Source organism: Kryptolebias marmoratus, linkage group LG24 (assembly GCF_001649575.2).
Source record: "Kryptolebias marmoratus isolate JLee-2015 linkage group LG24, ASM164957v2, whole genome shotgun sequence".
NCBI lineage: Eukaryota > Metazoa > Chordata > Actinopteri > Cyprinodontiformes > Rivulidae > Kryptolebias > Kryptolebias marmoratus.
Window position 1 is genome coordinate 19,433,145 of NC_051453.1, and position 15,546 is coordinate 19,448,690.

A 15,546-nucleotide genomic window follows, 5' to 3' on the forward strand; every position below is an offset into this window, starting at 1 on the left:
CCCACACACACACACACACACACACACACACACACACACCTGCCCCCCAACACCCCTCCCACATTTCAGCTGACATAACCTTTAAACCCCAAACGGTGAGTCGAGGCTCACTTTAGCTCCCTTTGTCTCTGCAGTGACTCCCATGATGGGCTCCCACCTCCCCATGAACGCTGACATGAGTTCCCTGAGCCCCACACACGCACTGCAGCCACAGCTACCCCTGGTGCCCTCCTCCCACTGTACCCCCCCTCCTCCATACCCCATGGACAGCAGCATCTCCAGGTACCTCAGCAACGCGTACCGCCTCACTTCCACTGCGCCTCTCTGGCTTTAGCCTCACAGTCTTCAGGGTTTCGATCAGAAAACGAGAACTATCTGACCAGACTGTAACAGTCATTCAGTCGTTACTTTTAACGGAAGAATACATTTCTTTTTGAACTTCCCATTTTCAAGTGGGTTTTTTTTTTTCTGTTGCACCACCCCCAGATGTATGAGTAGTTAACAAGTTTGCCATTTTTGTCTTTTAAACTTCTGTGCCTAAAGATGTAAAATGCACTGCTCGTTCCTGTGATTTCAGTATTATAGTGTTTAATCATTAGAAGAAAATGAGCAAAATTGGGAATCTTAACTTGACTTGAAGTAAATAAAATGATAATAAAAAAAACTGTAAAAAATATTCATTTATAGGAACCCATTGAGCTCAGAAGAAACTTGAATCCTGATCGCCGGCTGTAAATCAGCTTTTAAAATCGAAAGAAAAGAAGAATACATGAAATATACTGAAAGACTGTGTTGTGAGAAGTCTTTCAGATTTTTTAACTGCTCTCCTCCTCCTCTTCCTCCTCCTCCTCCTCCTCCTCCTCCTCCTCCTCCTCCTCCTGCAGCTTCCTCCTTCGGCTGGGCTGCGCAGGCTGCCTGGATTACTTCACAGCTCAAGGTCTAACCAACATGTACCAGATTGAGAACTTTAACATGGAGGTGAGCCCTTGCCTATCCAACACGAGTCATATGATGGGTTAGAGAGAAGAGTGGCTCCCCCTGCGAATACTAACGCTCCCCTGTGTAATGACCATTAGGACCTGTCCAGGCTGAAGATCCCTGTGGAGTTCCAGCACATCATCTGGAAGGGCATCATAGAGCACCGACAGGCCATGGACTTTTCCCCTCCTCCACACATAGTGCGCACCACCAGCGGAGCCTCCACCGTCAGCGTGGGCTCCTCCGAAGCCCGAGGCGAGCGCGTCATAGACGCCGTGCGCTTCACCCTCCGCCAGACCATCTCCTTCCCGCCGCGTGACGAGTGGTCCGACTTCTCCTTCGACCTGGATTCTCGCCGCAACAAACAGCAGCGCATTAAGGAGGAGGGCGAGTGAGACGACCTCGGCCCCGTTCTCGATGTTCCCAAATCCCATTTCACGCCTGCTGACGGAACATTTCATTTAAAACCCTGATTTTGGTGCAAAGGCTCCTGAGGATAAAACAAACGTACCACGTATTGCCGAAATGCACTTATTTTCTTTTTTGTACTGGTTTTTGTAATTGCAGAGGAGATGCATTTTATTATCTTTTAATTTCCTGGGAGCACTTAAGAAATGATGAGTATTTCAATGTTGCTTTGAAACTTTGTTGCTGAGTGTTTATGTTTCGCTCCCACAAAGAGAATGAAACATGCATCAGAGGGCTTGTCTGGGTTTCTGCTTCTGCTGCGGACCTTAGCAAGTGTACTTGTGTTTCTTAAGTTTTTACCGTTCTGATTGTGCTAGTTAAGTACACTGGTCTTCATTTGTGGCAGAAGTTTGAATCGATTGTAAACATTTCATTTTCTCTCAGAAGTATTAAACCACTGGACGGACAAACTGTTTCCTGCTGTAGCTTTTACGTTTTGTTTTCCGTGTTTGTGTGCGTGGTGAGGCCGGCGTTATAAAGTTTGCTTCTGGAGTGTGTGTGATTAAGTGAAAGATGGTCATTGTTTTTGATGCAGCCACATATAGGCCTAATGCCCAGTGTTTTACAGTTACATACTATGACTGATGTCTTTATTTTTGTTTACTGCTGCACAAGCCTTCAGTTTAAAGAGTTGGTTGTTGTCGTTTTGCTCTTGCAGTAGCTGTCGAGTTCATGTTCAGCTGTTTTGATATTATTTCATTTAATAACTGGCCAAAACACCACACACGTGTGTATGTATATATATATTTGTATAGTATCCCTAAAGGATTCAAGCATACTGTCATCGTGTTAAATAACTGAGTAAATACAGTTCAAGTTTCACTACAAGCTTTGTTCTGAGTAGCGATCACTGATAGAGAGCAGCCGTCGAACGCAATTTCATATTTTTGTACGTTTTGTAAATATGTTGCAATTTATCAAGGGTATTTTGATATAAATCTGAAATAAATACTTCTGTATTGCATGTAAAATACTTGGTTTGTTGTCCAATTATTTTGTTCTTGAAGAAACCCAAATATAGTTTACAAACTATATTGGAGAAACATTTTCCTATGAAGGCGGCACGTGTGAAGGGAAGCCAAGGGCCTTTTCCTTCTGCTGGTTCCTCAGGAGAACCGTAGAGGGGGTGGAAATGATTAACACGGAAAACATTTCGGCCAAAAAAATAGCAACTAACTGGAGGAAAAGAAATAAACTTAGCAAAGGCAAGAGTCTTCTTTCTACCTTTATTGTTCCTGAGCGACAAATTTTATACACATTAATAATAACCAGGCCTTCTTGCTCCAGTTTATTTACAGGAAACAAATAAAATTGTGGGGAAATCCACAGCTCTGAGCTGAAAAGACAAGTCCACTTAGATTAAGTACATTTTAAGAAAATAAGCTTTTTTTATATATATATATTCTGGTCCAAACAGAATGTTTACACAGACTGAGTCTGTAGTCTGGTCTTGTCTCTCAGGCCGGTTTTACTCCACCTCAGCTACCTCAGCTACATGAGCCACCTCCACCTCCATGGCCTGAATCACCTCAGGTGTGTCCTCAGTCTTTACCCCGGTGAGGGCCTGCTGGGCCAGAACATAGTTCACAACCTGCATGATGCCCTGATCTGACAGCGTCGCCACCGAGCCGTCGCTTACGGCCTGGACGGCTTCCACCGCCTCCACCGTCTCCTCCGTGATCAGCACCGTCTCCAGCTCCTCTGTGGCCGGCTGCTGGGCGGGCCTGAGCTCGGGGGGCAGGTCGGACGCCAGGATGCTGACGGCATGCTCCACCTGGGTGCCCTGGTTGTGAAACTGCAGCGTGTCCTTCTCCAGCATGATCTTGCCGGGCAGGTTGTCTGCGTGGTACTTGGCCATGTGCTTGCGCAGAGTGCGTGCGTCGATGTGGGCTTCCTGGCACATGGGGCACACGTATGGCCGCTCGCCCGTGTGAGTTCGGACGTGACGCTTGAGAGAGCGAGCATCAGCCCAGGCGACGCCACAGGTCAGACATTCAAAAGGCTTTACCCCTGAAGGGAAGACAGACCACACATTATTAATCTACTTTTAGAGCTGTGCTAGAATAGGTTCATGTTTTATTAGATAAAAAAAAAATTGAGTGACTTTACTGAGTCTTCACATGGATAATAAGTTCTGTAACACATGGAGGGATGGGGAAAAGATGCAAAAAGCACACACGGGAAGCTCACCCTGGTGGTTGTTGACGTGGCGCCGGTACTCTCGGAGTTGAGTAAACCTCCTGCCACAGTGCTGACACACTCTCTCCAGGTTCTGCTTCACACGGCCCTTCTTGCCATGCGTGGCCTTTTTCACGTGTCTCCTGAACAAAGCCTTCTCAAAAAACTCCTTTCCACACACATTACACCTGAGGAAACACACACACACACTTACTATATGTGCGCACACGCCTGTCAGCTTCGCAGGAAGTGGTGCTGAGAAGTACAAACGCACGAGTTAATCGGCTGGTGATCAGAATCAGTTTTTAGCTTGGATTTTCTTTTTTCAATCAGTGAATAACACCAAGAAGTTTAATTCTCAGAGCGAAATCTTTTACTGACTGAAGAAAAGACTGAAGTCACCTGGATGGAGTATCTGTAAGGTGCACAAGATATATAGGAGGCAACAAAAAGGAAATATTTTTAATGGAGGTATATGTGATGTTTATAAAGGTTTCCATTTAGGATGTTAAACTACAGTGGGCAGTTAGAAGAAAAGAAAAGACAATTTAATCAAATATATTTAACATTAAATGAAAAGGTGCCACAAATATTACTCTGAATACAGCTACAACTTATTTTAAATAGTGGTTTTGTAAAAAGACCATTAGTTTTATATATATTACAGGTGGTGGAGTGCATGGACAACATCAAATTCCTGGGTATCCACATCGCCCCGGACCCATCCCAACTGCACAGTCCAGGACAAAAATGACTTGGACCGAGTGGTGAAAACTGCCCAGTGGATTGTGGGAGGTCAGTTACCAAGCCTGGTCTTAATATACGCTGGCAGACTGCAAAGGAAGGCCAGTCGTATCCCTGCTGATCCCACCCATCCAGGACACAAACTGTTTGTATCACTGCCGTCTGGGAAACGGTACAGGTACATAAAGACCACAACCACACGGCAAAGGAACAGCTCCCCCCAAGAGCGGTGAAATCCATCTGTCCTCCTTCCATCCCCTCTGCCCCCCTGCAGTCACACTCACAACCATTCACTGCACCTTAAGGACTGATTGAGAATTCTGCCACAGATATATGCTTTATTATTGTACTTATTTACTTTTACTGAGAGGAACACTGCAGTTTTGTTATGTTCTAGAAACATATTGACAAATAAAAAATCTTGTGTCTTATTTAAAACAAGAAGGTTTTGGGTCAAGCCGGGACCTTTCTGTGTGGTTTTTCCTTTTATGGTCCAAAAACCACCCATGTTAGGGTAATTGGTGTCACCTAATGCCTGCTGGACATCTCCAAAGGGAATCTGAATTATTGGACTTCCCATCAAATAACTGATGCCTACTTTACACTAAAAGATCCTAAGCCCAGTTTTATTATCAAACAAACAGCTCAGATTTGAGGCAGCTCGGCCGTCCCAAACTAACAAGCCTGAATGCTATAAAAAACATCTTTATTTATGAGACTAACAAAGACCCGTTTCCTTCCAAATGATTTCTTTTGACTTACTTGAAGGGCTCGGCCACACTGTGGGACTTTACGTGGGAGTACCAGTCCTTCTTCCAGCTGTAGCACTTCCCACACACCTGGCACTGGAACGGTTTCAGGCCCATGTGTTTGTTCATGTGCTGCTGGAGATCCTTCGCTTCATAAAAACTCTTATCACAGCTGTAGGAAACAGGAGGCGGGGGGGGGTGACTCAGATGGAGCTGAGTTTGAGCCCACTCATCACGCAGATATTAAGGAGGAGGAGCTACTCACTGGGAACAGGTGAACGGACGGACTTCAGGTTTGGGTTGGTGCTTCTTCAGGTGTTTGCTCAAAGCTGAGGCTCGATGGAAGGTGGCGCCGCACGTGTTGCAGAGATACTTTGACTCACCTGAGGATATATTTGAAAGAAAATGTACCTGTAGCAGTTTACTTTAAAATAACAGGAAATAAAGTCAAGTTTTAGGGGGGAAAATGTCCTGAATGTGCACCGACCTGTGTGGAGGCTGGTGTGCTCCTCCATGCTCCTCTTGCTCACAAACGACTTCTTGCAGAACTCGCACTGAAACTGCTTGGTGACGTCGTGCAGCGCTCGGTGCATCTTCAGGCTGTGTTTGTGCGTGAAGGTTTTGCCGCACACCTTGCAGGAGTGAGGCCGCACACCGGTGTGGTTCAGCATGTGGATCCTCAGCGAGTACAGCTTTGGTAAAATCTTCCCGCAGATGTCGCACACAAACTCTCTTTTGATTTGCGACAAAGCCGCGTCGGGCTCGCACTCCGCTTTGCTCTCCGAGGCGCGCTCAGCGGAGACCTTCGAGATGGACACCCTCCGGCTGCTCTTCTGCTTGTGTCGAGCCAAGTGGGCTTGAAGCGAGGCGGCGTATTGGAACTCCTTACTGCAGAGCTAAAACAACACAAAACCATTACAGTGAGACCACATAAACTCAGAATCATTTCATAGTTTCACACTAACCAACACTCACACTGCACTTGTATCCACGAGCTTTCTCGTGTTTTAGTGTGTGCATGATGAGAGAGTAGCGTCTTTCGAAGGACATGCCACACTCAGAACACGTGTGTTCTCCATCCACAGCACTCTGTGGTGGGGTTTGTTTTGTCACAGCCTCCTCGGTGCTGAGCTCTTCTGTCGTTGTGTTCTCCACAATTTCGGCCTCTGCTACAGGTTCGGACGATGACTGTTCCTCCTCTTTAGACTCGACTGGTCTCTTAGGTGGTCTTCCCCTCTTCCCATGCTTCAGGCCCACCTAAAACATCAAGACGTTTATCAATGAAAGGCCGAGCATTTCTTGAATGATGCATACTGACCACCACCTTTCAGGGTTCTAGACGAAGATCGTCTTACGTTTTAAAAATGACAAAGTTGTAGCAAAGTTGGGCTGACTCTGTTACAGCCACAGCAAGTTTTACCTCAATATCTGTAAAACTGACAGAGTTGTAGCCATTTTAGTGTTTGCTAAGGTCAATTAGGTATGGTGGCCATCTTATAGGGTTGACTCCAAAAGTTAATCCAGCGATTGCTTTTTGAGTTTCATTAAATGTTGTCCAGAGTTTCACAAGACATTTATCTGAGGCTGCAAACAAACACGCACACAGGCTAAAACATTATTGCCTTTGCTGGCAGGCGATAACTCTTCAAACATAGCGGAATAAAACCCGATTTGTTGTTACCTGATTTTGTACTTTGGGGGTGGAGGGATGTGGTGGAGTCGTACTTTTCCCCTCTTCTTCTTCTTCTAGCCCCATATGCAGACGAGCGTAGCCGCCCTCAGCCATGGAGCGCTGCCGTAGGCGCCTTTTGCTCAGATCATCTGACGCCCCCTCTTGCTTCTCAGTGTTGTCCTCATCTGCAGAGGGCTGCTCCTCCAGCGGTATGAGCTCCTTCACCTCCTTTTTTAGCTTGGCTGGACGGCCTCGTTTGCGTTTCAGGGGTGCAACTGCTGGCTCTTCAGTCGGGACCTCTGTGTCTCCATCCTGGGGCACCGTCGCTCTGGTTTCCAGCTTCATCTCTGCGGGGCTCACCTTGTCTAAAGCTGTATTAATAACAAAAGCTTCAGCCTCAGCGACCTGCGGCTGCTCCATTGCCAAGCAGGCGGAGACCACAGCGAGGGACTCACTGGCCCCGGCCTGCCCGCTGTGGGTGACAACGGTCATCGTCTCGCCCTCCATCCCCTCAGCACAGCCCGAGATAAGAGTGACAGTTTCTCCAGCCTCAACCTGGCCGCTGTGAGCGATCAGCGCCACTGTCTCATTCTCCCCAGCCTCCCCAGTATGCACTGCTTCTCCCTTCACAGCCTGGGTGACAACCGCCACCCGTTGCTGGATGTAGCCTTCTTTGGTTTGAGCAACAAAAGCTAAAGGCTCGCCTGAAACAGCAACAGCACTGTGTGTGACCACCGAGCCATCGTCTTCTTGTATGGTTACCATGTAGGCCTCAGGCTCCTCCATCGAGCCCTCAGGCTCCTCCTGCTCACCCGATTGGGCCGACACTACAATCTGGGGCTCGCTTCTCTGATACACCATCAGCTTTTGCTCCTCCACCTGTTTGTGAACAGACTCGCATATTTGCAGCACTTCTGTCATCAGCAGGTGTCGGGCCAAATTGGCGATATCGGCCATTACGCAGAAGTTAAACGTAAGCGTAGAGGTGTATGAAAATTCAAGCAGTGGGAGGAAGGTGGCTTTGGCAAAACCTGCAGAGAGACCATTAAAGATTAGACACTGGTGGAAAATTCTCAGAATAGACCGTAAAAAGCAAGAGGCTTACCAGAAAGGTCGACCACAGCTTCATGGGTGGTAGCTGCTCCCTTCTCAAAGAACAGCTCGTTGAAGTATTCACTGCAGGCAGCCAAGACGGCTTTGTGAGCGCGATACTCCTCTCCTTCGATGAGCAATGTGATGTCACAGAACTGGTTGCTGAGACGCTGCTGGTTGAGTTTGTCCAACATTGTTTGGCTGTGTTTGGGTAGGAACTGATTCACCTCACCTTTACTGTCAACCTGGAATCAGCACAAAGCAAACACCTCAGCTTACCTCCACACCTCTGAGCCTTTTTCCAAACACTGAGCTTTACATTTATCTCTGCTTATTCCTGAACTGAACAGCTCCATTACTTACGAACACCACTTCATGCTTAGTCGTGCCCTTGGCGAATTTAGACCTCTGCAGGGGAGACAAATCTGTGCTGAATAAACTGTCATCGCCTTCATCTTCCTCCTCCTCGTCATAGTCCACTTCGATCATGCTGACGCCAGCCCTGCGCCGTCCTTGCCGGGACAACGGTCGAGGTCCGGAGCCATCGTCAGCGAGGCGTCTGCTCTGACAGATCGCACACTCTCTGATGTGGTCTTTGACGTTCTTCAGGATACCTCCAGGTGTCAAAAACAAAAACACCCACATCACTGATCGCTCACAGTAAAAGAACAATGACTCAGCACATCCTGTTCCTGATGAATGCTTGTACTATTCTGTCCACCAAATTACACCAGTAAGGTTCAACCTTAGTACCTGCAGTAGAGGTGTCACAGTAAATATGTATTTGTACAAACTGTTATGGTACACTTTTGGCACGGGTATGCTGAAGTACACCATAAATATGTTAGTCATAGATGTTCACTGCTCCCATCTAACAACCATTACAAAAAAACAAATTAAAGAACCCTATACCAAACCAAGCATGAATGGCTGGTTCAGGAAAAACACACAGAGGCTTAAAGACCTGGGCCGTACACACATTATAGTTAGAGACCAAGTGTCTCTGCATTCCCACATTATTGTGAGTTGAAGCCACCAGGGACGAGTTTACTGGTGCTGCCGTGTTGTATTGTTGGAACCAGAACCAATGCATCTATATTTGTTAATCCATTGACTGTCAATAAAACACATGCATCTATTTTACATGTGTGTACAATAATAACTGTGATTTTATATTATTTCACTGGCATATTTATGATTATTTTACTTGCATTATTCCATAAAACTGAAGTTTGCATCATTCCTTTGCTGAAAAAGAAAGTTATTAGAGCCAAAAAAATCTCACTTCCTTATTTGAACCACAAGATGGCAGCAGGAAGTATCTGTTTATGGCGGTCACTGATCAGTGACGCACGTTTTATATTAATTAAAGCGTGTAAGTGTTGACTGAACAAGCCGCTTTCCTCTACCTGCAGTCACATAGCTGGTGTTACTTTGACCCGAGGTCTTACCTCTCCACCAGTACTTCTTGGAGATGTCCTCCCAGGTGAGTTGCTGGTTGAGGTGCTCCCCTGTTTCCATAACGTGCGCCTGGTTGATGAGTTCCTTCCTCCTGCAGTCCTGCAGCACCACCTCCAGCTCCGTGAACTCATTCTGGCCCTTCCGTCGACGCTGGTACAACAGCGTCCCGTTCCTGACCACGTAGCACGCAGCGGCTTTGCGTATTTTCCTCTTGGTGTTGCCGGGCGTCCCCGGCGCGTACGGCTCCCGTTCATCCGTCAGGTATCGTATGATGGCCAAGTAGCTTTCTTCGCACGACATGTTTCTGCCCTAGCCGCGCTCTTTTGGGGCTGAAATGTGGGCTGTCTCGAAGAGGAGAGCCCTCTTCGTCTCTCGAAAGAAAACTGTGAATTTTATGATGCGTTTAAATTCTAACTAAGGCGAAACAGAAAAGCCAAAGCAATATTTCAGTTTGTTTTTTAAGGTGGAACTGCAGTTCGCAACGGTCGAGGTTTATCCGAACAGACAAAATGGCTGCTGCACAACCGGAACTTACGTCTCCAGAGCGGAAGTGTGTAATAAACAGTAACCACCACAAGAGGGCGCAATGTGCCTATTAGAAAAAGAAAGAAGCGCTGGCACATATTTAAGTTCGGGCCAAAACGTGTAATTAATCTTTCCATCATTTTACTTTTGTTAGCTCTCAGAGTCACTGAGCTGTGAACAACACAAGATATTACTTTAGGTATATTTATGTGTCAAAAGTTGCTTATGTTTTTGCAAATTAACCTACTGACAATAAACATACTGTAAGAGAAAGTGGACAAAACACAAGATTGTTTTAACCCACTTTGGTTTAACTTGCATGCATGTCCTAAGATGGCCACATGTTTGAAACATTTTTAGTGAGTGAGAAAAGTAGCAACCAGGAGATATGTTCAGTCCTACAACCCTGCGTGTTGTTCCTAAGGATGTTAACTGTTTATTAGTTAAAAGTTAGATTGATTATGATTGACTTAATTTGTTGTTTTGAAGCGAGTGATTCTCCTTTTTTTTCTCATTTTCAAAAGCATGAACTTCTCATCCTGAGTCAGTAGGAGTAATTTGTTTGTTGTTTGTCTTTTTTCTTTTTATAAACACAATTGGGAAACAGAAAAGCACATACTGTACTGAGGTCTAGCTTAACTGTTTGTTTGTCACACATGAAAGTAAGAAAATACCAGCTTGTATATGCTTAAACTTGCATAAATCCTGTAACTAATGTTGGTCTAACAGGGCACGAGAGCAGCAAAACGATCTGCTCGAAGGAATTACTCATTTCAGCAACACTGTGTCACATTTTCACAGAACTACAGTCACTCTGAAGGGAAGGGTAACACATAATCTGTTGCTCATGTGTTACATACCAAAGCTGACATAAAACACTTGTCAGCGATGTGTTTCACCACTGCTTTCCACACTGACTGAACAAAAGGACTAACTCAATTTACTGCTCTTAATTAAAGGTCTGGCAGTCCTTGGATTAATGCGTGTTGCCTGTTGCCTTTCAGGCCAGAGTTTTAAACTAAGATCTTCTTATGCTGAGAAGGAACAGAGTTATAGTCATTTTGGTCAAACCTTGTAAATGACAAAATGCACGTTCTCGTGATATTATGAGATCTTGTGACATGTGTTATCACTCAAGAGTATATTACTGGGATGACTACCAGGTACTGCTACATAACATTCAGATCAATGTAATTTTTTGTTGGCTGATGTCAGTTAGCTATGGCGGACATCTTGAATTGGGTTGACTCCAAATGGTAATGAGTTGTAAATATACAGGCAGTGTTTACTTTCTGAGAGTTTCACTAAGATTCATCTGGTGGTACATGAGATATTTAGGCTAATAGACAGGCATAGTTGACGCCAACATTTATTGCCAAAGTTGTAAGCAAAAATACTGCACAATGTGTAGCGCTTTAAGTATGTGTTGGAATAATGCTCAGCTACCACCACACCAAATTTTAGCTCAGTATCTGTGAGTTATAGCTATTTTTGTGTTTGCTGAGGTGTTATCCGTGGCAGCCATCTTCAGTGGGATTGTGAATTGGTTCTAGATGTTGAACCAGTCATTACTTTCCGTTTTATAAAAATCTGTGCACTGGTTCATGAGCTATTTTGCCAATGGCACTCACAAACTAACACACGCAGACATGGGCAAAAACATTACCGCCTATAGAGGAGGACAATAATAATAAATGTGCACTCACTAGCAAATTTCTGAAGAAATGTTGAAGGGTGTGATTGCAGCTGCTGACTAAAATTCCAACATCAGTCCACTTTTTTATATATTTATTTAGGACTGACCTTTGTAATAATCTAAGCTGACAAAATACTGTTTTCATGTATAAACTGCATTAGAAAAGAACCAACTTCAAAAGAAATGTTAAAGCTGCTCCCAGTGGCTCATTACGGTCACCGTGGTAACTACATGTCTGTGTCTGTCACTCCATGATATTCATCCATCCTCCCTGTGCGAGATGTGGGGGACACCCTGGACAGTCCAACACAGGGCCAAATAGAGAGACACAACTATTCACCCTGTCACTCACACCTAGGGACACTTTTAGATTTACAAATGAACCTAACATGCATGTTTTTGATCTGTGGAAGGGAAACCGGAGGAAACCCACGTGAGCACAGGGAGAACATGTAAACTCCACCCAGAAAGGGCTCAGGTTGGAAAGCGATCCTGCTACCTTCTTGCTGGGAGACGACAGCTCTAACCACTGCACCGCTGCGCCACCCCACTCTATGACATATTAAAAACAAAAACAAAACAACTACAGAAACAAGGACTAGAAGGTAAGCTTCACACAATAGCATCTGAGCAAAAACTAAGTTAACTAATAAGTTGTCCTGAAAAAATCTTTGACTCATAAGCGCCACACATACCAATTTTTTTGTTTCTGCAGTGTTTTATGCAGAAGACATCTCTAGCGGGATGCTACCTTTACAGGTATCACATCTGAGCTGGGTTGTTCCCATGAGCTGGTCATAATCACGGTTGCAGCCTGGACATGAGGCCAGCGTGGACGGCCCGGCTTCATATTCACAATGACCAAGCAACGCCAGTGCACTCGGCCACACACCATGGATACACTCCCACCACTGATACCGCACTCCATCTAGGACCCTGATTACCCACCACCATGATGTAAACAGCTTGCTTGGGAAGTTTTATGTGTGCTTAAAACCATTGCAAAGACCGTCCTCTTTCTGTCATCATCCAGTGTGAAGGGGGCCTTAGGACTGGAACAGACATAACTGGTCAGCATAGCCTGGATTTGTCAGAGCAAACAAATAAAAATGATTCTTATTATAAAAGCCTCTGGACACAACTGGATGGACGTACAACCAATCAAAGCCTCCGCCGAGTTCTGTCGCTCAGCGATGCTACTTTGTACCGTCTTGCCGTATCAAACCATTTCTGTGCTCACAAAACGTTGTGATTGGCTGGCCTGGGAAAAGCTGGAAACCTGTTTGAACTGGAGGGAGGCCAGCTAAAATCTGCCAGAGCAAATGAAACACAAGCTTTCGGATTCGTCTGGTTCCCAGGATGAGTTGCCTAAATATTAAACATAATATGTGATGGCTTAACACATACACACACACACACCAGAGTAGTTTTTCTGAGGTTCCTTGGTTTAACCCACTCATCACATCACAGTCTGATAACATTTCTGTACAACACTCCACTTTTTTGCTTCTGTGTTTCCTCCAATAGACATTTTCTTTCCCCTGAAAGATTTTAGTCTGTCTCGTTCTGGTTTGCAGTAAAACTATGAATGAATGAATACTTAATTCATTCAAATTATTTAAATGCCCGTGACTCCAAATAGTTAGCTGTGTTTCTGCTTGGTAAACATCATGTAAGTCCAGAAATATACATTGGTGAGACAAAAGAGCATTTGTGCGAGAGGCAAACTGAAGCAAACAGCTTTAGGAAAAATGATTTTCCACGTTCTCTAGCTGAATTAGATGAGAAGACACCAACGACTTGCCTTTATGGAAGAACTAGAGACAAAAAAAAATGTTGAAGCAGCAGCTTGTAGTTTATTACAAGGAGTGGAAGCTGTTATCCCATCACGAAGCAAGTTGTGTTATTTAATTTAAAAACAATCCCCCCATTTACCGTCAAACTGGGTGTTAAAAACAGACAAAAACTAATCTACAAACAAACATGCACATTTTTTTATTGAGTTATTGTTGCTTCGTGGTGTTTTCTCAAAGAAAATCAGATTTGTCTTTGATCAAAGTCTGTTACATCCTTCATGTTTGCTTACAGGATATACACATTGTGGGAATTTGCCTTTTCAGCACAAACATTTGATGTGCACAAAAGTCCCAGAGAAACAGTTTTAAAATAAATTCATTTCTGATTTGAGTTTGTTGTCTTCAAGCGCTAAGCTTGCACTCTGCTGTTGTAATGAGCTGGAACTTTATGTTCGGAAAGAGGTTCCTACTGGATGTCGTCCAAGACTCCTGGACAAGATAAAAGTGTCAGCGTGTTTAAGGACAAGCACAGCCGGAGAACCAAGCGAGCACCTTATCTTTTTTTTCCTCCCTCTTCTTCTTGTTAAACTCAAGGCCGGACACAGTGACAGAGAGCTCGATACAGCTTTTCTGCCAGTGGAGTACTTTTCCATTACACACTGCCGTGGGAGGGTGCACCTGCACACACAATGTAGCTCACAGTAGTATCCAGAAAATAATGAGATATGGGTCAACAATAGTTTGTCATTCAATCATTTTCAGTTACTTGAAGGGATAGTTGAGACGTTTGGAAGTTGGGCTCTGTGGAAACGTTATTACCAGTCTGACCTGTTGTTAATAGGTCTGTGAACGATCTCAGCTTTAAGAAATAAAGTTTCATTCTGACAGGGCTGACAAGCGAACAGCTAGCCCGTGTGTGGCCAAGACCAACGTGGATCATTGCAGTCTTTAGACAGCTCCAATCTCAAAACAGTTTGACTGAACACTACTTTATAAAGCTTACCACTGTCATGAGTTTTTGCATTACATGCCTTTTCCGGCAGAAATATAATTTTTCTGCTAGAAGTGCCAGCACTTGCAAAAAAAAACAAACAAATCAATGCAAGTAGCCATCTAATCAGGGGGTAAAGTATACAGTGACAACAGTATAATCAATTTTACAAGTAATGAGCTAGAATTTGGTGTGGTAGTAGTTGAACGTCATCCCCAACACATTTTACGGGTTTTTAATAAATGATAGCGCAAACAAGGTGGTCCTTAAGGGTTTCAGTTTAATTACTTAAATTATTCCAAAGCCCCATGAAATCTGCCTACAGATCACTCACTCATTAGTTGGCGGCCATTTTAAGGAGCTAAAATTGTGTAAACTCATCAGCAATCTACTGATACGTATTTAAAAACATATTAGATCATAAGCAGTCTTCTACAGCCATGTATTCTGATTACTGTGATCGACTTCCTCCAGTTATTAATGTCAGGTTTGTGCAGAAATGGAAGTTTTGTAGCTCGAAAATGACATCAACAGCATAGAAATACAACCTCAGTGAATGACCAGACATAGAGTACTACAACATGTATCACTGCTTAATTGGAAAACCAAGATAGATACATTTATGTTTTACTATAAAAATATTTATACGAGTATTCTGGCGATTGACTAGCTATTATATTAAAACTGTAGGAACTGGTTCTAAAACATGGTGGAACTGAAACCTGGCAAAGGTCTTACTGCCTTTAATATGTCCAGAGGATGGCCAATAAATAGACTGGTTCACCCACCCAGCAATAAAATGCCAATCTAACAGTAAATTATCTGTGATGAAGTGGTGAAAACAGACATAAATATATTCCATTGTCCTTAAGACAGAGTCTGGGCAGCCTGAGCAACAGAATGATTTTTTTTATATATACAGGAATTTTCCCACTGTTTCCTCCTCTCTGGTTGCTTTTGGGCAGATCGAAATATACAGAAACTATGGGTCTGTTTACAGGTGCTGGTCATAAAATTAGAATATCATGAAAAAGTAGATTGATTTCAGTAATTCCATTTAAAAAGTGAAACTTGTATGTTATATTCATACATTACATACAAACTCATATATTTCAAATGTTTATTTCGTTTAATTTTGATGATTACAAATGACAACAAATGAAAATCTCAAATTCATCATATCAGTAAATTAGAAT

The 15,546-nt window shown here is 44.0% G+C and overlaps 2 protein-coding genes and 1 long non-coding RNA gene across 8 annotated transcripts in view; 2 read left to right on the forward strand and 1 right to left on the reverse strand.

The window, feature by feature from the left end:
- tp63 (tumor protein p63) overlaps window positions 1-2,419 on the forward strand; it is a 29,151-nt gene extending 26,732 nt beyond the window's left edge. For 5 of the 6 annotated variants that reach the window (XM_037974352.1, XM_017423519.3, XM_037974353.1 and 2 more), the window contains 3 exons: window positions 135-282; window positions 885-978; window positions 1,077-2,419. In XM_037974352.1, the coding sequence (XP_037830280.1) occupies window positions 135-282; window positions 885-978; window positions 1,077-1,373 (539 nt within the window). In that variant the 3' untranslated portion in view covers window positions 1,374-2,419. The remainder of the gene's footprint in view (window positions 1-134; window positions 283-884; window positions 979-1,076) is intronic. The other variant, XM_037974355.1, reaches the window with a different exon arrangement.
- Window positions 2,420-2,658: 239 nt separating this feature from the next.
- zbtb11 (zinc finger and BTB domain containing 11) lies at window positions 2,659-9,845 on the reverse strand. Its single transcript, XM_017423556.3, has 10 exons — window positions 9,333-9,845; window positions 8,245-8,495; window positions 7,895-8,126; window positions 6,799-7,820; window positions 6,093-6,374; window positions 5,605-6,013; window positions 5,383-5,500; window positions 5,131-5,289; window positions 3,637-3,812; window positions 2,659-3,456 (listed from the first exon to the last, which is right to left on the reverse strand). Exons 1-10 carry the CDS (start codon window positions 9,640-9,642, stop codon window positions 2,915-2,917), a joined length of 3,501 nt encoding a protein of 1,166 aa, XP_017279045.1. The 5' UTR covers window positions 9,643-9,845; the 3' UTR covers window positions 2,659-2,914.
- LOC108240227 lies at window positions 9,011-13,425 on the forward strand. Its single transcript, XR_001808760.3, has 3 exons — window positions 9,011-9,367; window positions 11,977-12,168; window positions 12,279-13,425. It is a non-coding gene; the product is annotated as an uncharacterized LOC108240227 (long non-coding RNA).
- The last annotated feature ends 2,121 nt before the right edge of the window (window positions 13,426-15,546 follow it).